The sequence below is a fragment of the Ovis aries genome, chromosome 12 (genome assembly GCF_016772045.2).
Source record: "Ovis aries strain OAR_USU_Benz2616 breed Rambouillet chromosome 12, ARS-UI_Ramb_v3.0, whole genome shotgun sequence".
In the NCBI taxonomy this organism is placed as follows: domain Eukaryota; kingdom Metazoa; phylum Chordata; class Mammalia; order Artiodactyla; family Bovidae; genus Ovis; species Ovis aries.
In genome coordinates, this window is record NC_056065.1 from 55,224,684 (window position 1) to 55,248,168 (window position 23,485).

At 36.2% G+C, this 23,485-nt stretch overlaps 1 protein-coding gene across 6 annotated transcripts in view; it reads left to right on the forward strand.

Moving 5' to 3' along the window:
* The window catches only part of RABGAP1L (RAB GTPase activating protein 1 like), a 726,671-nt gene that overhangs the window by 395,509 nt on the left and 307,677 nt on the right, over positions 1 to 23,485 (forward strand). For all 6 annotated transcript variants that reach the window (XM_042229119.1, XM_027975891.2, XM_060396625.1 and 3 more), the window contains one exon: positions 13,739 to 13,852. In XM_042229119.1, coding sequence (XP_042085053.1) covers positions 13,739 to 13,852 — 114 coding nt within the window. The remainder of the gene's footprint in view (positions 1 to 13,738; positions 13,853 to 23,485) is intronic.

Consider the following 23,485-nt stretch of genomic DNA (forward strand, 5'->3'; position numbering starts at 1 on the left):
TTGTACCTAAGTACCCTGCAAGATAGGAACCATTATGTGTATATAACTTACAAACACTTAAAGCTCGGGAAAATGAAAGATCTTTTATTTGTAGTTTTGTTGTTCTGCTCAGTTGCTCAGTCATGTCCACCTGTTTGCAACCCCATGGACTGTAGCCCACCAGGCTTCTTTTTCCGTGGGATTTTCTAGGCATGAATACTGGAGTGAGTTGCTGTGAGTTGTTTAGCTGTAGTGAGTTTCCTCCTCCAGGGGATTTTCTGGACTCAGGGATCAAACCTGGGTCTCTGAGCCTCCTGCATTGACAGGCAGATTGTTTACCACTGCGCCAGAACTAAGCCTAAATAAAAAAGCAGCGCTGGACAAACACCTGGGAAGAAACCTTGCAGCTCCCATAGCGCTGAGTTAAGTTGAAATAACTTCCACAAATGTCCATTTAATAAATGAGAAATAAATGGAGTTACTTTTACAATTTCTTAATGTTTATAGAAGTTTCACTTTGTTTCCCTTCATTAGAAATTCTGACTTCATTTTTTTAGTTTATTTATTTTTCAGTTGAAGGATAATTGCGTTACAGAATTTTGTTGGTTTTTGCCAAACATCAACATGAATCAGCCATATGTAATGTATGTCCCCTTCCTCTTAAACATACCTCCCATCTCCCTTCCCATTAGCCCTCTAGATTGTCACAGAGCCCCACCTTGAGTTCCCTGAGTCATACAGCAAAGTCCCCTTTACTATCTATTTTACATATGATAATGTAAGTTTCCAGGTTACTCTCTCCATCCATCTCACCCTCTCCTTTCTCCCCCACCCCCTGAGTCCATAAGTCTGTTCTCTATATATGTGTCTCGATTGCTGCCCTGCAGAAAATTTCATCAGTACCATCTTTCTAGATTCCATATATATGCATTGGTATACAGTATTTATCTCTCTCAGAAATTCAGACTTTAAAAATCCTGTGTTAGCAACTTGGGTCTATTAGGAACAAATAACATAAAAATATGTGGGCAGTATAGCATTTAAATCAGAAACAAACATATGTTGATTAAAGCAGAGGAGATGGTGGTGTTTCAGAAGATGACAGCCAGTGAAAGAGGACAACCAATGCACTCTTTCTTTCTCACTGTTTCTCTCTCTGCTTTTTCGTGCTAGTGTTATAGAACTTAAATAACTAGCTGCTCAAAAGATAGAAAAAATTCTCATTTTGTGAGTATCATATTCTTAGGAAATAGAAGGTGTTAGTCTTTCTAAACGATCCTAAAATTGAAGAAGAGAGGATCTGTGTCTTCCTTTGATTGAATTAAGACTAATAAAGAAACTGAACCTATTAAATACTATAATCCAGAGTTACAGTGAATAGGAAACAATTTCCTGATTGTTGTCTAATATTGATCTCAGTCTAATACTTCAAGCTATTTTATTGAGAAAGAGTTAACATGTAAACTATAAAGGATACTTCAGATTTCTAAAACATCATACTTAATGTAATTTGCTTCTTCTAACAGGGTTTTTAACACATTAATTATGTAATTCATTTCCTCTCACTTTTAAAGTAAAAAGACTAATAATTTAAAAAATGCAGCACTTGAATGTGTCTTTAATCTTTTATGAATTTTCATATAAAATGAGGTAAAACTCAGTGAGTAAACTCCAGATAGCTCTTCATAATGATGATTTTTGGCAATTGCAATAGTGATAGAATTTCTAACTTCTATTTTAAGATAGATCCATTCTGATTTTTTGTAGTTTATATCATATCTGTAATTATTCTCATGTGTCTCCTTTGATAGTAGAAGCAAGAACATTTTGGTATGCATTTTGCTGTGAAATTTTGGTTTGGAAGTCTATGACTCCTTATCTTTGGTTTGGTGCAAATTATTTCCTTTTGTCACTGCTCTTGACTAAATGAGGTTAGAAGAGAATTGAAAACTCAGATTTAAAATTATATAACTTGAGTCTCTTCATCATAAAGCATATATATATATATATATATATATATATGTATGTATATGCTTCCCATGCCTGCTTCCCTTATTCCGATTCATTCAGCACCCATTTATGAAGCACCTACTAAAGTCTCAGGCCACCAGGGAAACAAAGACAAGTAAGACCTGATTGTCTACCTGGAGGTGGCACTCAAATGGGGATATTCAGACATGGGTACCAATTAATTAGAAAAGCACAGTGGAAGACCGGAGGACAAATTGATTTAGGGAGAAAAAGAGGGGAGACTTCTAGAATAACTTTTTCCATGTCAGCTTAGGCATGGGAATTCATTCCACTGAGAATCAGAATATAGGAAATTCTGAATTGAGTTTTTGGCTTGTTTTGGATATGGATTGGTAAGTCTGTTAGACCAGTAGTTCCCAAATAACAATTAGTGGACTTTAGCTCAAGGACAGGTAGATCTTTGTTAAAAATACAGATTGCCTGGAAATGCTTAGAGATATTGGTAGATTATATCTAGGTGAAATCTGGGTATTTAGCTCCAGAAATAAATTATCAGATGATTCTGATAACCAGTATGGTTTGGCCTCTACTTTAGTAAAGATCCAGGAGAGAGAAGACAGATGGTAGTTGAAGTTACATAGATGGATGTGGTTTCCCAGGGAGAGCGTGGAGAGTGAGCACAGAACAGTGCTAAGGATGTGACACCGTCAGATAAGGAGTGGGCAGAGGAGGAGTCAGCAAGGAAACTAAAAAAGCAATATACTGTGTCAAGGAGCTGGGATATATTTACCTAGACCTTCCAAGTCTTAGAATAGTAATGCTTATCTCTGAGTCCATATAGAGGGAAGCAGTGCCGAATAAGTCTTTAGTTTCTACTCATTATTTGGCATTATTCCAAAAAGGATTAATCAGATTTCAAATGTACCATGTTGCAAAAAGGATTGTACTACTTACAGAGAAATCTGTTGGAGAAACAAAAATTGACCCTCTTGAATAGAGAATTATGAATAGAATATCAGAAAAGAAAGTTGCTATATTAACCAGAATATGTAAAACAAAAAAAAAACCTTATTGTACACTTTCTAGATTGAATTAGAATATTTAATTATTGAAGTGACCTTTGTTATTGAGAACTAGAAGTTTTATAGTCTCTCAGGAACAAATTGTTCTGTTCTTGCCCCTTCCTATTTTATTTTTATTGTAATCAGTGCATCTTCTAGTCCTGCTTGAGTAAAATCTTATGTTAATGGAAACATGTATTGTTACAAAAAGGAATAAAATGGCAATTATGTAACCTGATTTGATACAAAAATGGACTTTTTCAAAACCCATACTCCAGTATAGAGTAACTTTATTGATCATAAAGGATTTTAAAAATATGCATATTATTCACATTTACTTATGGTTGTTATTATAGTTTGGGCTTCCCAGGTGGTGGTAGTGGTAAAGAATCCACCTGCCAATGCAGGAGACTTAAAAAAACTCAGGTTTGATCCCTGGGCCAGGAATATCCCATGGTGAAGGGAATGCCTATTCACTCCATTATTCTTGCCTGGAGAATCCCCATGGACAGAGGAGCCTGTCAGGCTACAGTCCATGGGGTTGCAAAGAATCAAACATGACTGAAGCAGCTTAGCATGTAGTTACTGTTTACTTATACTCAACTCTCCTGTGAAGTTCCAGATGATCCTTTACAAGTTATAGGATCATATCCATAGTTGTGTGACCCATTTTTAATTTAATGGGCTTTACTGATTATATAGAGGTTTTTGAGAAACTCAATGAACAGATGGCCAAATGGTCAATGGTAGACCAACATTTTTAACATTTGAGGTTCTACATTAAAGGTGAGTTTTTAAAAAGTCATCAGAATTGACATGGTATTGGAAGACTATTTTATTGTGAATAATATGTTGTCAAAGACTAAAAGAAAGGCAATGATTCATATCTTTGAATAGAGGAAATTTATTGGTGAGAATACGACAATGAAAACTTTTATTTGTTGATGGCCTACTTGTCAGAATTTAACCAGTTTCAAAGTGAAGAGAGGGAACATAATCCACCCAAGACTGCCCTTGCTTCTAACACTAATTGTGTCAAGGTGTTAACCAAAGTCACCCTCAGGTTCAGTAATTCACTAGAAACAATCGCAAAACTCCATGAAAGCTGTAATACTAATGTGTGTGTGTGCTTAGTCTCTCAGTCGTGTCTGAATCCTTGCAACCCTGTGGACTGCAGCCTGCCCGGCTCCTCTGGGTGACATCATATTACAGCTACAGGATACAGATTAAAGCTTGCCAAGGGATGAAGGATGTTGGGCAGACTCCACGAGAAGTGCCAAGCATGGTGCTTCCTTTGTCCTTTCCCCATGGAGTCATGGACCATGTAGTTTCCTGACATCAGTATGTGAACATGTGCTGGGAGTATTGCCAGTTAGTAAAGCTCACTTGAATCTTGTCCAGAGTTGTTATAGGGGCTTGTTCATGTAATGTTTATATGACTGACTTTAGCCTCCAGCCTCTCCATAGATAGAACTAATACTCTGTGCTTCAAAAACCCCATGATGAGTCACATTGCTAGGTTATTAGGTGGTCATGCCCACGTGCAAACAAAGAATTCTTATTAGACTTGATATCACAGGGGCCTAGAGATCACCTCCTAGAGTCCAATGGCAAAAGCCAGTCCTTTTTTTTTGGGTAAGGTTAATCTTCACTACACAGCAGTTCTGCAGATGAGGCTCAGCTGAAATAAAGTTTCAGAGTTCACAAAACTGACTACAGATACCATAGCAGATGAAATAACTCCTTGTTGTTTGCAAGATTAAGTTAAAACATCTTCATTCAAGATTAACTTTCCATAGTTTAGATCCCACTCAACTTGCCCTTTTATAAATTTCCTTCTCTAGTCAGAATCATATTTCCTGGGCATGCCAAGTGCCTTCCTGCTTTGCAGCCTCTACTCACACCACACTTGTCAGTGTGTTCTCTTGAGATCATTCAGCTTTGTTGAGACTATCTTGTCCACAATGTTCAGCCTAGTCTCCATCTCCTATAGAAGGCGATTTTTCACCATTTTATCCCTTATATAATCACTTTCTTTACTGAATTCCTGTAGCCAACATTACTCATATCATTTACTTGGCTGTTAGAATCTGTTTCCTTCCATTTTGTCTTTACAAGTAAGTATTAACCTGTAGCAATTTAGGGACATTATGGACTATGTCTTATACCTTTTTGATCCTGTAGATCCTAATACAATGTCTCACCCATGATGTTAAATAAATATTTGAATGGTAAGCTTTCATATAGACACATGTAACTAGGAACACGTATTCAAATTTATTAACTGAAACATCTTATAACAGTAATCTCATTTATCCTAACAAATTTCTGAGGTAGCCAGGTTAATCCAGGAGAGTATCAGAGTTATGTTTAAGAATTCATTGAAGACATCTGCAAACATAAAGGTCAGCAAAATGCTGGAGAATGTTCAGAAAAATATTGGCATCCTGCTCTACCTCAGGGCCTTTCCTACAAAGCTTTTTCTTTAAATATTTGAATTCTTACTCAGAGAAGCAAAACCACTCTACCTGAAATACCATCCCATTCCTCACTATATCTTGTTTTATTTTTATAGTACTTTTCACTAAACAATATTATATACTTGTTTTTTTATGTAATGAAAGTTACTCTTACACAATGGTTAGTAAATATATAGCCCTTAAAATTTTTATTTATCTTAAAAGAGTTTAAAGGACTGTTTTGATAAATTTTATAATTAATGATTTAAAAAATAATGCAAAGTTAGAAATAATCTAACTTTGGAAAATACTAATGTATTTTCCAATCTGAACTAACAGAGTTCAGTTATTGTGCTTCATGTTAACAAGAGTTGCAGAATTTATCATTGCCCATTGATACAAGTTTCCAAGACTGTCAAGTACACCAGTTGAACCTTTATTTTGAGACAATGAGTGGTCAGCGGTCCTGGGAATGAGGGCATATCCAAATATGGCCAGAGATGCATTTGGAGTCTAAAAGTAACCCCAGATACTCATCATGGCGAGGTACCTGACCTGGATTCCCTAGGATTTCAGGGAAATCCAGGCTGTTCTCATAGGCTACAGTGCTTCTTAGTCTTCTAGTCCCAAAGAAATGCTTTATTCTAATCTCATAATTCCTGCTGCATTCCCCGAAGTCCCTTCAAGATTAAGGTATTCATTATGGATATTGACTGGTCTTGTGAAGACAGTACTTCCTCTCCCCTCACTTCCGCTGCTGTTTGTTCTCACTGTTGCTACTTCCCCTAAGAGATTTCCTTCTAGTTGAAGCCAGAATATGGCTTATATTTTTGACCTTTGTGTCAGGCTTTGATTCTGAGACATCTGGCAGCATGTTTGTGCAGTGCCCAGGAAGCAGCTTGCTAACAATATGGTTAAGTTGTCATTTATTGCTTTGCTTCCATATTACCCTGCTAATGCTGAGACTCCCCTCGCCCGTATTCAAGAAATGAAGGCTGACAGTGATCCAGCCTTTTTGTGTTACTGTTTCTAGCTCATGATTTTAGTAGCATGTTTGAAACTAGAATGAACTTTTTATGTTTTCTCCTTTCATCTCTGCTTCTTTGGAATTTTGGCAAACATCAAGGCAAATAAAGCAGAGCCACCACTGCAAACCCATCTGCTTTCAGGGACATGTAAGCTGACTCGTTTGTGATGTTTCTCCACAGATCTAGCTCCAGCATAGAGCTAAAGGAGGATCCCTGTGGAGTAAGAATAGAAGGCATGTTTTAAGGTCAATTTTTTTTCCTTAGGCTCTGAATCATTTATCTGCTGACTGCTTGTGGCTACGCTTGGTCTGCATTGGTGTCTCTAATAATACAAGTTGACATGGTACTTAAAAGTTGAAATGAAAAGTGAAAATTCACTTCTAGTTGGGATTTGACAATAGAGATTCATAAGAAAAGGTGCAGCGAGAGTTGTAAAAATGTAGCAAATCAGAGTACAGCCAAAGGTGTTTGTTTATCAGGACATTGACTTTTTCACTTCATCTGGTGCTACAGTCACATGTGACAACACTCATCCTCACTAGAATACCTTTCCAGTTGTTGACAGCCTAGAAATTGTTCCATAAAAAATAATAAGGTATGGTCATCCAAACCCGTCTTCCTGATACTTGTTGACAATTCAATGCTGTATTCATTTCTTTCTCACAACAAGCAAGTAAGTGATGATTGTCTTCAAAGAAGAATTAAGAGGATTAGAAAGATGTCAGAATATATACAATATACTGGAAGAAAACTTTGATAATCCTCTTGATAACTGGCTGTAAATTGTCTCCACTTAAGATGATCAAGAGTTAATTGAGATACTTATCATACCTCTTAGCAATGGTTTTAAACTGATCTTCAACAAACTGAATTATATATCCTTTGTCAGGCCATGGATTTATCACACTAGAGATCGATATGTTGTTAAAGATAAGTTTTGTTTTATGACTTAGCAATTTGAAATGAAAGAAAATCCTTAAAGGATAAACTCAATAGAAATTTCATTTCTGTGTGGTGATAGTATCAGAGGAGTGTGGTTCAAGGAAGAAAGAAAAGACTTTCTTTCAAACCTCTCACTACTATTTATGCTTTGAGTCTGCTTGTATGTGTGGCCCAAGCTGATGCCTCCCTAGGCAGGATAGAAGATGATCTCAAGGACTTTGCCTACCAATGATTTTCATGATGGTGACGGTCCAGCAGGGAGACTTGTATTAGAAACAGTGGCATTTGTTCTGTCCCTAACCATGACTTCAACCTCTCGCTGATCCTCAGATGCTGAATTCTGAAGTAAAGAATGAAAACGGTAACTGTTCTGGCAAATTTAGCTTCTGCTGTACTCTGTGTTTACCAATCTTCTTTCAGGGTATATTTTTTTCTTGCATGAATATATGCAAAGCTGGAGCCAGAGTGTTCACACTGGCGTTAGTGGCCCCAGCATTGCATATTGGGTTAAACATCACTTTATCTAAATAATTGTTCAGTTTTGCTTTTCATCATGGACTAATAGAAACCAGGATAATATCAGACATAATATACATAAGATGCCTGATAGAAAATTTAGAAGAGGGTGTATATGCATTAGTGCATCATCACGCTGAAAGCTCAAAGGAAATTGTTTTCATAATCACAATGTTTATGATATCTGAAGAAAAACAGTGATTTATTTCATTATTTAAAGTGTGCAAATACAGAAGTTCAGTTCAGTTCAGTCGCTCAGTCGTGTCCGACTCTTTGAGACCCCATGAACCACAGCACACCAGGCCTCCCGGTCCATCACCAACTCCCAGAGTTCACTCAGAGTCGCGTCCATCGAGTCAGTGATGCCATCCAGCCATCTCATCCTCTGATGTCCCCTTCTCCTCCTGCCCCCAATCCCTCCCAGCATCAGAGTCTTCTCCAGTGAGTCAACTCTTCGCATGAGGTGGCCAAAGTACTGGAATTTCAGCTTTAGCATCATTTCTTCCGAAGAAATCCCAGGGTTGATCTCCTTCAGAATGGACTAGTTGGATCTCCTTGCAGTCCAAGGGACTCTCAAGAGTCTTCTCCAACACCACAGTTCAAAAGCATCAATTCTTCAGTGCTCAGCCTTCTTCACAGTCCAACTCTCACATCCATACATGACTACCATAGCCGTGACTAGACAGACCTTAGTCGGCAAAGTAATGTCTCTGCTTTTGAATATGTTATCTAGGTTTCTCATAACTTTTCTTCCAAGGAGTAAGTGTCTTTTAATTTCACGGCTGCAGTCACCATCTGCAGTGATTTTGGAGCCCCCCAAAATAAAGTCTGACACTGTTTCCACTGTTTCCCCATCTAATTCCCATGGAGTGATGGGACCAGATGCCATGATCTTCGTTTTCTGAATGTTGAGCTTTAAGCCAACTTTTTCACTCTCCTCTTTCACTTTCCTCAAGAGGCTGTTTAGTTCTTCTTCACTTTCTGCCATAAAGGTGGTGTCATCTGCATATCTGAGGTTATTGATATTTTCCCCAGCAATCTTGATTCCAGCTTGTGCTTCTTCCAGTCCAGCATTTCTCATGATGTACTCTGCATATAAGTTAAATAAGCAGGGTGACAATATACAGCCTTGATATACTCCTTTTCCTATTTGGAACCAGTCTGTTGTTCCATGTCCAGTTCTAACTGTTGCTTCCTGACCTGCATACAAATTTCTCAAGAGGCAGGTTAGGTGGTCTGGTATTCCCATCTCTTTCAGGATTTTCCACAGTTTATTGTGATCCACGTGGTCAAAGGCTTTGGCATAGTCAATAAAGCAGAAATAGATGTTTTTCTGGAACTCTCTTCCTTTTTCGATGATCCAGCGGATGTTGGCAATTTGATCTCTGGTTCCTCTGCCTTTTCTAAAACCAGCTTGAACATCAGGAAGTTCATGGTTCACGTATTGTTGAAGCCTGGCTTGGAGAATTTTGAGCATTACTTTACTAGCATGTGAGATGAGTGCAATTGTGTGATAGTTTGATTATTTTTTGGCATTGCCTTTCTTTGGGACTGGAATGCAAACTGACCTTTTCCTGTCCTGTGGCCACTGCTGAGTTTTCCAAATTCACTGGCATATTGAGTGCAGCACTTTCACAGCATCATCTGTCAGGATTTGAAATAGCTCAACTGGAATTCCATCACCTCCACTAGCTTTGTTCGTAGTGATGCTTTCTAAGGCCCACTTGACTTCACATTCCAGAATGTCTGGCTCTAAGTTAGTGATCAGATCACACCATCGTGATTATCCAGGTCGTAAAGATCCTTTTTGAACAGTTCTTCCGTGTTTTCTTGCCATCTCATCTTAATATCTTATGTTTCTGTTAGGTCCATACCATTTCTGTCTTTTATCGAGCCCATCTTTGCATGAAATGTTCCCTTGATATCTCTAATTTTCTTGAAGAGATCTCTAGTCTTTCCCATTCTGTTCTTTCCCTCTATTTCTTTGCATTGATCACTGAAGAAGGCTTTCTTATCTCTTCTTGCTATTCTTTGGAACTCTGCATTCAGATGCTTATATCTTTCCTTTTCAAGGGTGTCTAAAAATAAATTCACCACAATTTTAAACAGCTGAACATGATCCTTAATGAGAAGAAGGAATAATAATTATTATTTTTATTTATTTCTTTAATGAGTATTCTCAGATTTAGGGACTTCACTGATGGCTGACTGATAAAAAACCTGCCTGCCAGTGTAGGAGATAGTGGGTTTGATCCCTGGGTCAGGATGATCCCTTGGAGGAGGAAATGGCAATCCACTCCAGTATTCTTGCCTGGAGAATCCCATGAACCAGGGAGCTTGGCAGGCTACAGTCCATGGGGTCACAAAGAGTCAGACACAACTTAGCAATTACACAGATTAATGTGTTCACTTGATAATAGGCAGTGTACTAAGCACTTTACACACATTATCTTATTCTAAACAACATGAATTTGGTATGACCATCCCAGTTTAAAGATGAGGAAATTGAGTTTAGTGAGATTAAATAATTTGTCTGAGCTTCTATAGTTGTTACGTGAAGTAGCCGGAAATAGAACCAATGAGTTTGACTGGCCCCAGAGCCACTAAGCCACCATATTGGACTGAAGATCGGAATGGGACATACATCCATGGGGAAGTAAATTGTGGGTAAAGTTGTGAGTCTCTAGATACTGGTGAATTCGCCACCTGTCAGGAAGTAAATTCTTCCCTCTTGTCATTCTAAGAATAATTGTAAGGACTTGAGACTGTTTATGGGGCCTTTCCAAGAAAATGACCTCATATTAATTTTGGTTGTGCTTATAAAATGTTTTTGGCAGTTACTTGGCTTCTTTTTTGTCCTCTGTTCATTTTATTTATTTCATTAATTGGAATAAGTTTAAAAAAGAGATGAATATTGAAGAGAAAAATCATGTTGTCTTCCTTTTGCAATGTAGGTTTAGTGATTCCCTGACTCAAATACTTTAATGATTGAGTGGATAAATTCGGGGGATTAGATGTAGGTTCCTGAATATATACCATTCCTATTCTTAACAGTATGGGTAATTGGAAGATGGTTAACTTCAGCTTTTGCTTTGAAAACACTATTATTTTCTCTAGCAATTTCATTCATAATAGTCTGTTTGTAAGAGTCTAGTGTACTTCTTGGGGCTTCCCTGATAGCTTAGTTGGTAAAGAATCCGCCTGCAGTGCAGGAGACCCCAGTTCGATTCCTGGGTTGGGAAGATTCTCTGGAGAAGGGATAGGCTACCCACTCCAGTATTCTTGGGCTTCCCTTGTAGCTCAGCTGGTACAGAATCCACCTGCAATGTGGGAGACCTGGGTTGGGAAGATCCTCTGGAGAAGGGAAAGGTATTCCGGCCTTGAGAATTCCATGGACTTTATAGTCCATAAGGTTGCAAAGAGTTGGACATGACTGAGTGACTTTCACTTCACTTCAGTGTACTTCTTAACCTTCACTTACATGAAAGGCATCAATGAATAATGTAGCTAAAAATAGCTTATTTAGTTTATAAAGTAAAGTTGCAGAAATTGTTCCCTTAGCCAACTGAGAGCAATATGTAGGAAGAAAAGTCTAGAAACACATATGTAGAAGGCATTTAAAAGTAATCATAGCAAGGTAAAGTTTATTAAGTGCAGAAAAGTCTATGATTTTTAATGGGTTATCCATAACATCTTATGGAAAACTCCGAGCAAGCTTTCTGCCCAACCCAATATTTTCATTTGATTTTGCCCCTTTACTTTTTAAAACAAACAAGGAAGATTCAACTATTCATAGAAAAAATTGAACAATATTATGCAGAGTTATATCCTAGACATTTTTGATCAATTTCTCTTTCTCTGAATCAGACTGTTGGCACCATTTAAACATAGCATGATACCAACAAAGTAGGCAGTTTCTAGGGAATATAGTCCAATGACTTCTTTCCCACAGCATCTCAGAAAGTGAAAAATGAGTTATCCTGTGAAGCAGTCGACACATGTTTGCCCCTAAAATAGTTCAACTTGGGAGGAGTAACATTTTCATTGGCTGTCTTTTTCAAAGAGTTTGTCAGTGGAGACTTAGTGAAAAGAAAACCCACTGAAGGAGGAAATCTGGACAGTGAAAACTCATCTGCCCAGCACCAGATCCCCCTGCTTAGACTCATATCAGACCAGATAAATCATGCCTTTTGTAATATATTTCCATATACATTGCCTTTATATTTACCTTGTTCTATATCCCCGTCTTAACCCCAGTAGTCTGTACCATTAGAAACTACATTGGCCATGATAAATGTAAACTTCCTATGTATTATTTTATTTAAGGTATGGTAATTTTTTGAAAGTTTCATTTTTATTTGTCTTTAGCATCCCATTCCTATAAGGCATCAGAATTTCCTCTGGACTGATTTATAATATGTTTGGTGTTTGCTGGCAGATTTGGAACGTTTCGGTTTTAGTTGTTTCTCCACATGATATAAGATCTAATTACCACCCAGCATGATATAGCAGCTGAAATGAAAAAGGTAGCAAGAGAAGGCACTGGCTTAACTTTAGAGCTCATCAGCTACTCCTCCTTATATACTTTTCGGCTAGAAAAGAAAGAGAAATAGCATTTGTTAAAGTAACTCATATATTAAACATTTTTTTTTCCTTTCTAAATTTTAACTGAAAGAGGGGATTTGTTCAAATATGGAAACGATATTAAACCACTTTTAATTTGCATTAGTCATGATTGATGCTTCTTTAATTGTGGAGAATATTTTCATTATTGGGGTTGCTAGAAGTAGTCTCGTTCTATTTTCTTGACATTTAAACAGATAAAACAAACATTGAGAAGAATAAAATCAAGTGAATGATTAATCATTTTTTTAAAGCTTAGAACATACTCAGTTTTGAACTTTTAGATCCTAAATCTGTCTGGAAAAGAAAAGCCTCTAGATTTATATTTAAAGTGTATGTCATCTTAGGATGCTAGTTTGGGGGCTTTTTATTTTCTGAAGCAAATGAGTCGGGTAATTTACCTATTGTGAGGAAAGATTGATAATATTTTGTATTTTTTAAATGACTGTGGTCTGAGTTTTCACATATCAGATTCTCTAAAAAGTCAGATAATATTTGGTTTGGGGCAGGTGTGGAGAAACACAGACACTATCATTGTTTGGATTATGTGTGTTACAACAACTCTGAAGGGAAAGTACCTTAAATGGAAAGGCATATATCTAGTATCCTAGCAGTTCCACCTCTAGGAATCTGTCTTGAACATGTATGTATGAAAATATTCCTAGTGATAATATTTGTGATATAAATAGAAAAAATATAAAATATCAGTGATAAGAAAATGTTAAATAAATTATGGTATGTCTATATCCAGATGTATCTCATTCTTTTTCATAGTTGCTCTTAAAGAGAATTAAATACATTTACATGTAGCAATAAAAAATATTCTATCAGTTATCCTGTTAAGTGAAAAGAGCAGAGAGCTTATGTCTATTTGTGGGTGTATGCAACTTCCCTCTCTCCTCTCCCCCTCACATAAACATGGATTCACACATCTAGAGATAAATGGGTGGAAAGACACAAAAGAAACTGTCGGTGGTATTTATAATATCTCTGGTGAATGGGACTAGGCATCTGGGAAGGAAGGCATGTTTTTTTGTCTTTTTTTAATGGAGGAAGTGGCCAATATTTTTTGTGCTGTTTGAAATGTTTTAACATGTACATATTATTTTTCATAATTAAGAAAACTTAAATTAATGACCAACTTTACTTTTAATTTTAGGACTCAGCCCAGGAGAGTGTTATTACTCGAGATATTCATCGTACATTTCCTGCACATGATTACTTCAAAGATACTGGAGGAGATGGCCAAGAATCTCTCTACAAGATCTGCAAGGTAGGGCCCTCTGCCTAATTTTTTTCTAACTTACTTTTCAGGGCTATATTCTAAGAATGCATCTTAAAGTTTTTTAGATTTTCCTTCTGTCTGCATTTCTTATTTGCCCTGTGCCATTGTTTGTCCTTTATACTAACACCACCAGATCCTCCATACTGAGTCCTGAAGGTGACTTTTGGGCTGCGTGCTCTGTACCTTCTTGTGAGGGAGGGGGCACAGTCTGACTTCAGTTTGGCTTTGATGCTAACAGGAAAGGAACTGAAAGGTCCTCTTAGGCTACTGCAGTGAAGGCTCAGAGGATTCTCGATGACTCTGTCTACCTGACAAGATAATGTGGCAGTTGTTGCAGTTTTTGACAGCAGGCAAAAGAAGGAAACAGCCTGGCTCCTGTTTTGGAATACTGGCGGTTCTCTGGCATTGTTGATATCCTCTGAGTTCTGTCACATCTTTGTGCAGTTTTTAATGTCCCATTTTGAAATCTTTCCTCTCTCTCATTATTAGTAGACATGGAAGAAAACTGTTTCCTGATTTTCAGTAAATAAGCCTTGCTTAAATTAAAAAAAAAAAGACTTTGTTTATTAGTGGAGAATAGTTATCAGATTACTAATTTCTCAAAGTTCTGTTAGAAATGCAGAATAACTTTTCAAATCATTGTATATCATTAACTTGTATTGTCCATGCTAATTGAGGCCAGAGACTCAAAATTGCAAAATTTCCATTAAAAAAAGTTTTGCCCTTTATCCTCAAAGTTAAAATGTCCTACAAAGTGTGGTGTGTATATTCAGTATTTGTCCTTAGCTGCCATTCCAGTAAAGATGGTTAATGAATAGTGAGCTACCCAAAAATCTTGTAATAATATGGAAAAACAACAAACACCATGGCTAATTTTCAAGCCAGATTACACGTTTCTGAATTATCAAATTTAGCCTTTAGTTAAGTCTTAAGTAGCAGAGATTAGTCAGTAGATAGTCAGAAATATACTCACATATCAATATCATTTTATATTTACTGTTTAAAAAATGGCACTTATAAAAGCAGTGCTTACATGTGCTAATCAAGTACGATTGATGTTCTGCAAATGTTACACTTTGATTAAAATCCTTCTTGCATGTTTGTGTTTTAGCCTTCTACCTATTCCTATCTTGTCTTTTTTTTCCATTTCTTTTCTTTTGATGTAGCCATATTCAAGGATTATAAATGTACACACTGATCAGAAGTCTATTTTTATATGACTATATCATTTAGAGCTAGAAATATATTACTAACTTAAAGTCTGACAGTGTACTGATTTCTGGAAGGTGATATGTCATCTAGTCTTTAAAATGCCCCAAACCATCAAACACCAGAAAAAAATGTATCTTATTCATTATATGCTTGTAAAAAGGAAATGTAATTATTAAGATTTTTTTCTGCCGGTTTTGAAATTTTACAAGCTGGTGTCTGGCTTGTATCAGGAAGATATCAAAATATATATAGTCTCTTAAGTTATTTAGAAAGATCTGGTTTATGGTATATGGAACAGCGTTTTTCTCCTAGAGTTTAGTATATTTTCAACCATTCAGTAACTTTTCTTGCAATTTGTCTCTGATGGAATCTAGACACTTGTATCACATATCTAAAACAGATGGCTCAATGTGCTTGCAGCCTTTACCTCACAGTTTCTCTCCATTGTAGTAAACCAGTATTTGCCTCCTTATGTAAGATTTAGAGGGGAAACAACTGAAACACTACTAAACACAAAGATAAAAATTAAATAGTTGGTACATTTAAGTAGTTGCGACCCCTTCCTTTTGTATTACGGATAATAATCCAGCCTTGAATTCACTAGAAAGTATTTGTTAAACATTCCCACAGCTTGTGTAGCCATTTTAGATTATCGGTGTGTATTTTGTAATATGATTACACAGTTTTAAACTCTTTCTGAGTAGAAAATGTTATGAAAATGTTGCTCTAAGATACATTATAATTGCTGAGTAGCTTAAATTGCATTGAATTTCATGAAAATGTGGAAACCCCCCCAAAAAAATTCATCCTAAAAACATTTCAGAATTCAAGATAGTAAATAAAAGTTCCTAAGGCTTTTAATATTGTACTAAAATATATATTACCCAAACATAACTTTTCAACTGTCTTTGATAATGGAGGAGAGGAGAAATGAATATATGAGAAAATGTTGGAAAACCCAAAATTTGTTGGGGTCCTGCCTTGTGGACCACTTTGTTTGTAACTGACACAATTGCTTTTCCTCTTGAGCTGCTGATATTTAGTAGTCCAGTCCTCTTGCAGGAAGACCTGTGATGGTGGTGATAATCACAAATAGTTTAGATTAAATATTCTTCTCAAGTTTTACATCCACTTTCCTTTGCTTTTTGTATTCAATTTGAGCCATATGAGCTTTATCCTGCTATGAATGACTTTTAAGGTCACTGAGTATGATGTACCTATTCTATCATTTTTATTTCTAGAATATTATCTAACATCATACCTCACAGTCTCAGCAATAAAACTGAGTTTCCATTCTGGATACTTTGCACAATGCTGAATAAGCATTAATAAAACCTTGGCATTAAATCAGCTATCTAGTTATACAATCTGTAAATTAGGACAGTTTTGCTTCTTCTTAAGCCATTCTTATTCTTTTTTTTCCCTTAATAAGTTTTGTCTTATTGCACTGACCTGAACCTCTATTATAGTGTTAAAATGAAGTAATGATAGTAGACCTCCTTGTCTCACTCTTGATTGTAAAGGAAATGCATTTAATGATTTACCACTAAGAATGGTGGTATTCCCATAAGCAACACATTTATAGACTTTTTTTTTTCCCACACAACACCTTCCAGGTGTTATAATAAATTCAAATTTACAGAGTACTTTTACATATATCACTTCATTTATTTCTGACAACTCCTCATCAATGAAATCTGTTCTAGAAATATAATATGCTGTGCTCTTAAATTGAGAGAGAAATTATTAAGAGAACTTAAGTTAGAATAAGTGTAGAAATCAACTCTAGTTTCAAGGATACAGTCTGACTTTGTAGTTAAAAAGTTTTCAGTGACTCTGATGAAATGAGGAATGATGTGAACTGTCAGATTAGAGGGAATACTGTGAAAAACTCACTGTCATGTTTTAATGGCCCTGTCAGTTTTAGTGTTTGACTCTTAATATCTTTTTCAGAGTAGGAGGAAATCGAAAAGGTTCAAAGATTCTTCCGTTGTCATAAATTTATGTGTGGAAGTGGAACTGAAAGTATAATAGGATTCATAAGATTCTAGAAACGAGAAGGTTTTGGCACCCTTCCCCTCCTTTCTCTCTCCTCTCCCTCCCTTTTTCTCCCTTCTCTCCCTCCTTTCTTTCCTATTTATTTTGTCAATAACATATTTTAAAATAGTGTCCTTTAAAGGAGGAAGAAGATACAGTCTCCCCAAGTATCTTTAGCACTTTTCTAATTTGCATATGATGTAAAATCTGGTTTTAGTTGGGAGAAAGTTTGGCATAGTTTAAAGGACTAAACTTAAGAGATCCGGTCCTAGTCTTATTTCTCCTGTAGGCAGATTTAAGACTTTGGGAAAATCACTTCTTAAATTTCCTCCTCAGTAAGAGCGTGGGGTGTGATAAGATTATTCTTATTACAGTTTGCTTGAAATTTTTGTTCTGAAATATAACATATTGAATGAGGAATCAAACAATTACCAATAATTCCTATATTAGGTCCCAGCTCTGTTTGTCAACACCAGGATTATAAATGGGTGTGATTTTACTTTGAAATCCTTACCTTGCTTTCTGTTACTGTGTTTGGGAGTGTGTTTCATGCACGCATGAAATGTAGTGCATTTAGTGATTTACTTCTCGATATACATCTCTTTATAAGATCTAAGACAAGTCAGTCATAGTAATTTGCTAAAACATTGTTCACAACAGATTAGACTGAAGTGACTCTTGTGCAGTTTAATTTGAGGCATGTTGCTTTTTCAAATTTTCTGATTCCAGCAAACTGACTTATATAAAGGACGCTGCTGCTGTGAATTAAAGTAAGAGATTGAGCATATTACAGAGAAATCATACCTCTGTTCATCTGGGTTAATAATTTGATAGTATAATGGTTTGTAGAAGGACAAAAATAAATGTAACCCCTGTTGCAGTAAATATTTTTCTCAAAAATGAGGTTGTATTTAATATAAGAACTAAAGCATTTCAGAAGTTATTTTGATACCAAAATGATGAGTAGTCTGATACATGATTTTTACAGAATTTAAATGATTACTGACTCTTGTGAAAGTAGATACAGTTGTATATTATTTGTGTTGTTTGCTTGATTTATGGGGGGTTGATTGAAGATTGAGGGCAGGAAGAGAAGGGGACGACAGAGGATGAGATGGTTGAATGGCATCTCCGACTTGATGGACATGGGTTTGGGTGAACTCTGGGAGTTGATGATGGACAGGGAGGCCTGGCATGCTGCGGTTCATGGGGTTGCAAAGAGTTGGACATGACTGAGCGACTGGACTGGACTGAACTGTGACTGTAGGGATGAGTTGTTACAGAATTGATAGTACTTTCAATATAGTTTTGTACCTATTTGACTACTTGTAATGCATCTCCCTTCCTTGGGGTTCCTGAATGTTTCCTAGTTTGAATGACATTTTCTGAACACATTATAGCCTGCTGTCATCCTTCCTCTAATCTATTAAATTCTTGATTAATGTTGTTTTATTTTTCAGTTCTAGAATTTCCATTTGATTTTTTTAAAAGTAGATTCCAGTTCCTTGGTTAAATTACTTTTTTTCCCCTTTCATTTTCTTGAACAGATTAATCACAGTTATTTTAAAGTCCAACTCTGATAAAATCTAGTATCTGATCACCTATGAATGGATTGTGGCTCAGCTGGTAAAGAATTGGCCTGCAATGTGGGAGACCTGGGTTCGATCCCTGGTTTGGGAAGATGCCCTGGAGAAGGGAAAGGCAACCCACTCCAGTATTCTGGCCTGGAGAATTCCATGGACTGTATAGGGTCACAAAGAGTCATACACAACGGAGTGACTTTCACTTTTACTTTACATGAATGTATTCCTATTTTCTCTTGATTTTTATTTATTCACTCATGATTTTTGCTTGCTCAATCATATTTAATAGAATTCTGGGTCTTGTGTATGAAAAAGTATAAAGGCTTTGGATGATGTTATTTTATTCCAGAGCAGATTCAGTATTTCTCTGGTAAGAAGATGGAGCATGCAGTATCCCTTTGAGCCAGTTTTATTTTTTTGCTTGGAGGGTTAGGATATTCCAGGATCTCAACTAAAAGTCTGAGATATTTCCTAGTGACCTTCCTCTTTGATTGGCCCTACCTATAATTTTTGTGTACCTGGTAGTGTACAACCACTGAAAATCTCTGCTGAGCTATTCTTAGTATTATTATAGGCACTTTCCCACAAATTTCCCCTTCTATAAGGTATTATATAGCTCCTGTGAGGAAATTTGAGAGATCAAACCTTTATAATGTATTCCTCAAACTTTTCAGTAGACATATTGTTAGTTATTAGTTTTAGAGTTTCTGAAGGAGGGGAAAACTCACTGATGATCTTATTTACAGGGGGATAGTGGATTATCATATTGCTAAGACTTAATCTCTCAGAGTAAGAGCTTGTTTAATTTTTTCCCCCTCCTTTAAATCAGTCATTTCAAATTTTAAAAGAATTGGCTATTTCTGCTTCTTTTATGGAAGGACAATTATGTTTGTAGCTATTCAAAACATCAGGTGCATGCTTACACATATACATACACATAAAAAGAAATCTTTGCAACCTAAAGTTGAAAAGCTTCACTTGTGTGTATGTGTGTAGGGTTGGGGGTTAACTTCATGATTAGCTTTTGCATAAATATTTTTAAAATATTTTTTATATTTGTTAGTATCATTAAAGTCATACATTAAGGATGTTTTGGGTTTTTTTCTCTTTAATACACATATTAATAGGATAGACTTTCTATGATTCAGAGCACAACTGGGAAGACATACTGTTATTTTAAATATGGAATTTTCTTCTGAAACTGTAACAATGAAAAGGTCGGATTTGTGAAGCTGGAGTCCTGGAAAGAGAAGGAGAGATTTGTAATGCTCTTGAGAGTGTCTGAAGAGGATTTTAAAATTTCTTTATATACATAAGCACATAAGAGCTCTTCTTGAAATAGCTTTGTAGTTTCTGTGGAGCCTGTAGTCTTTCAACTGAAAGGCTAATTGAAGCTGTCACACCATTATTAGAATAAAGAAGAGAAATGATGGGATTATGAGGATAATAAAAATGTATAAAATTAGAATACAGGGATTAGAGTATATCCTAAGGGTTTGATTATAGTCACTCTTTTAAGAAAACATTACTCTTTGAGGAAAAGGAGAAAAGTAAGGTTACTTTTTAAAATAGAAAAGGAAAAAACTAGACTGCAAAGACATGCACAAAGAACCTTCAAATAAAATGGTAATCGTGGTACCTCCTGAATATATGATTTTTCTCACAATAGAGGTGTGTTTCTATACCAGATTCAGATGCCTTAAATATCCTAAGTAATAAACTCTTCAGTTATTTCTGAGTTAGTTAGCTATAGAATTATGGGCACTTCCTTCCTGTTTACTAATTGCTATGCAGTTGGCAATGTCTTTATAACTCTGAAGCCTCCTCCTTAACCAGACCTCTTCTCGCATGTCTTAAAGACCTTGGAAGGGTGTGAATCTGAATTGCTCTCCTCCTCCTTCCCATCTGTCCAATTCTTAGTTGCCCACTTCCCTTGTGAAGCTTGTCCTACCCACTTCTACCCACAGTGATTTAGAGATTAAAAATACTCTTGCACAATTTAGGTTATTATGGATTATATTTTGAACATTATCTGATTAGTTTCATTTACGTCTTTTCTGCAGTGTGTTCAGTCTTGGAAGGAAGAGGCTGTCTCTGACATTTTCTTTTCCTTTGTCCCTGCTTGCGGAGTGCAGTCAGTACTGGTTATCCGGTGTTAATATAGTTGACTCATCAGTCTTGACTTAATGCAACTGACTGTGTTATTCCATGTCCTGTAGGAAGCCTATCATCCAGACAGGATTAAATGTGTAAAAAATGTATTAGGGGAAGTGTTTGTAAGAGAAAATGGGAAGGAAGCTGGGTGAGCCATGCTGGTCTGACCCCGAAAGAAGAGAGGAGGGGAAGAGGGTCAGATGGAAGTGTCTTGGATGTAGTGCACTTTTAAGGAAAGTTTGGCAAAGCCACTAGGGTGGCCTGTGAGCGCCCACTTTTTCCAGAAGCTGGTCTGCCTTTGGGTTCTTGCTGTGCTCAGTCACTAATTGGGAGCAGCCCATGGCAGGTGTGATCTTGGTGCAACCGCTTGGGACCCTTGGTCAATATGTTCCCTGATGTTGGAGATCTGAGAAGTGCATTTTCATGGTCACCACACTGATATTTCAGATGAAAATTTAATGTACAGAGACTCTGAAAAAGCTCTCTATTTCTACCATTTCCTTCTGCAGTTTTATTCATAACGACTATTCAGGTTAAACTTCTTTAGAACGTGGCTGCTGGTTTTCTTTATTTTGTAGAGGTCCTTCCTCCTTTTGATGCCCTTTATGTACCATTTTTTAAAAATCAAGAGTATAAACCCTCCGAGTAATTTACCATAATCACACAGTAGTTTCTTATAACAAGGACATAAAACATTTTTTTAAGGATATGGCAGTTACTTTACATTTCCTTAAAAACAAAAGGGTATATCAGTTCACTTTTAAATTGTTGCCAGGGGCTTTTTTTAAAGTGTTATATAAAAGGAAACTTAAATCTAGGAATCTTGCCAGCTATGTTAGATAAGAAAATTGCTTTGTTAGTGAATATTTGTGAGACATCTAGCCTTCTACATTTATTGTCATCAGTGTTTAGATGATTTCATATCACTGAATCTATTTTTAGAGCTTATGTTGATATTCCCTTTTTATCAGCATTTAGGAAAAGCTTAATAATCTTTTTTTAAGCTCCAAGTTTTTATTATTAGAATTAAGGCAAAAATGATCCTATCAAATTTATTTATATATATGTATGCTTATTTCCATATTTCTCTATATTTTTTAAACAATCTCAAACTTAGAAGAAAGTTGCAGGTACAAAATTTTATTTTCTTGTACTGTTTGAGAGTGATTCTCCAACATGATGCGACATCACTTCCAAATACGTTAGGATGTTTTCTAACAAGCAAGAATATTCTCCCACGTGACTTGAATACAGCATCCAAATCAGTAAAGCAAACATTGCTGTATTCCTACCACTTAAGCTTTAGTCTTTATCAAGGTTTCACTAATTATTTAAATATTATCCTATATAGAGAAGGAATCTAGTTTACAATCACATATTTCCTTCGATTATCTTGCTTTCTTGATTTCCTTCTGTCTAGAACAACTTCTCACTCTTTCCTTCACTTTATTGACCTGAAGATTACAGACCAGTCATTTTTTAGAATGTCCCTCAATTTCATTTGCCTGTTTTTTCCTCATGGTTAGATTTAGGTTATACGTTTTTGGCAGAAACAACACAGAAGGAATTCTCTGCTCTAACGTCTTTCTCCCAGGTAGCACACAGATATGGGTGCTTCCCCCATTTTTACCTTGATTGTATAAATAAGATACTGTTTACCAGGCTTCTCTGATATGAAGTTACTCTTTTTGACTTTGTAATTGATAATTATTTTGTGTGACACAGTTTGTAGCTATGTAAATATCTCATTCCTTATCAGACTTCCCATTTATTTATTACTTACTGTAGTCACCTGGACTCGTGAATCTTCATTTTATTCAGGGGATTATGTTCCCTCACTTGCATTATTTGTTTTGGTGCTCAGATTGTCCCCAATTAGACAGCAGGAGACTTCTAAGACCTTCAAGTGATAGATGTACTCCGTCATTCTTAGAGCATTGCCTTTCTTTCTGCTTCAGAAAGATGTCCCAAGACTTTTTTCTCTGCCCTAGTTCTACAATTAGCCATTTCTCCAAGGAGCTCTGTTTTCTTTTTTCAAAAATGGTAAGAAACCAAGATCTGCTAGGTGTATTCATTGCTTTGGGATGTCATTTCTCACAAGTCACCACAGTGAGCAGGGCTGGGAAATGCAAATACACGTATAGACATATATAAGCATGTGTATGCACACAAACATACATTTTTATTGAGATATAATTCACATCCCATAAAATTCACCCCTTTGAATAAGTGAACCAAGTCAGTGGTTTTTAGTATATTTAAGAGGTTATGAAAAAAATCACCACTATTTGATTCTAGAGCATTTCCATCACTACAAAAAATAATCCTGTATCCATTACAAGTCTCTCCTCATCATCTCTGCTGACAGCCCTTGACAGTCTTTGAACTTTCTGTCTCTATGGGTTTGCCAGCTTTTATTGTTTGTTAATGTAGTTTGGTTGGTAACTTTTATGCATTAATTCTGTGAAGTCTATATTTTTTGTCATTTGTGGCCACTGAAGTCTCCACTTGGTGATTAGCTAGTGTTCAGACAGAGATTTCCTTAAATGCCTGTAACCATAAGTTTCTCAGTCTTTGCCATGGGGCCGTGTGTATGTATTTCGGTATGTCTTCAGTACTTAATCAGTCAGTTGAC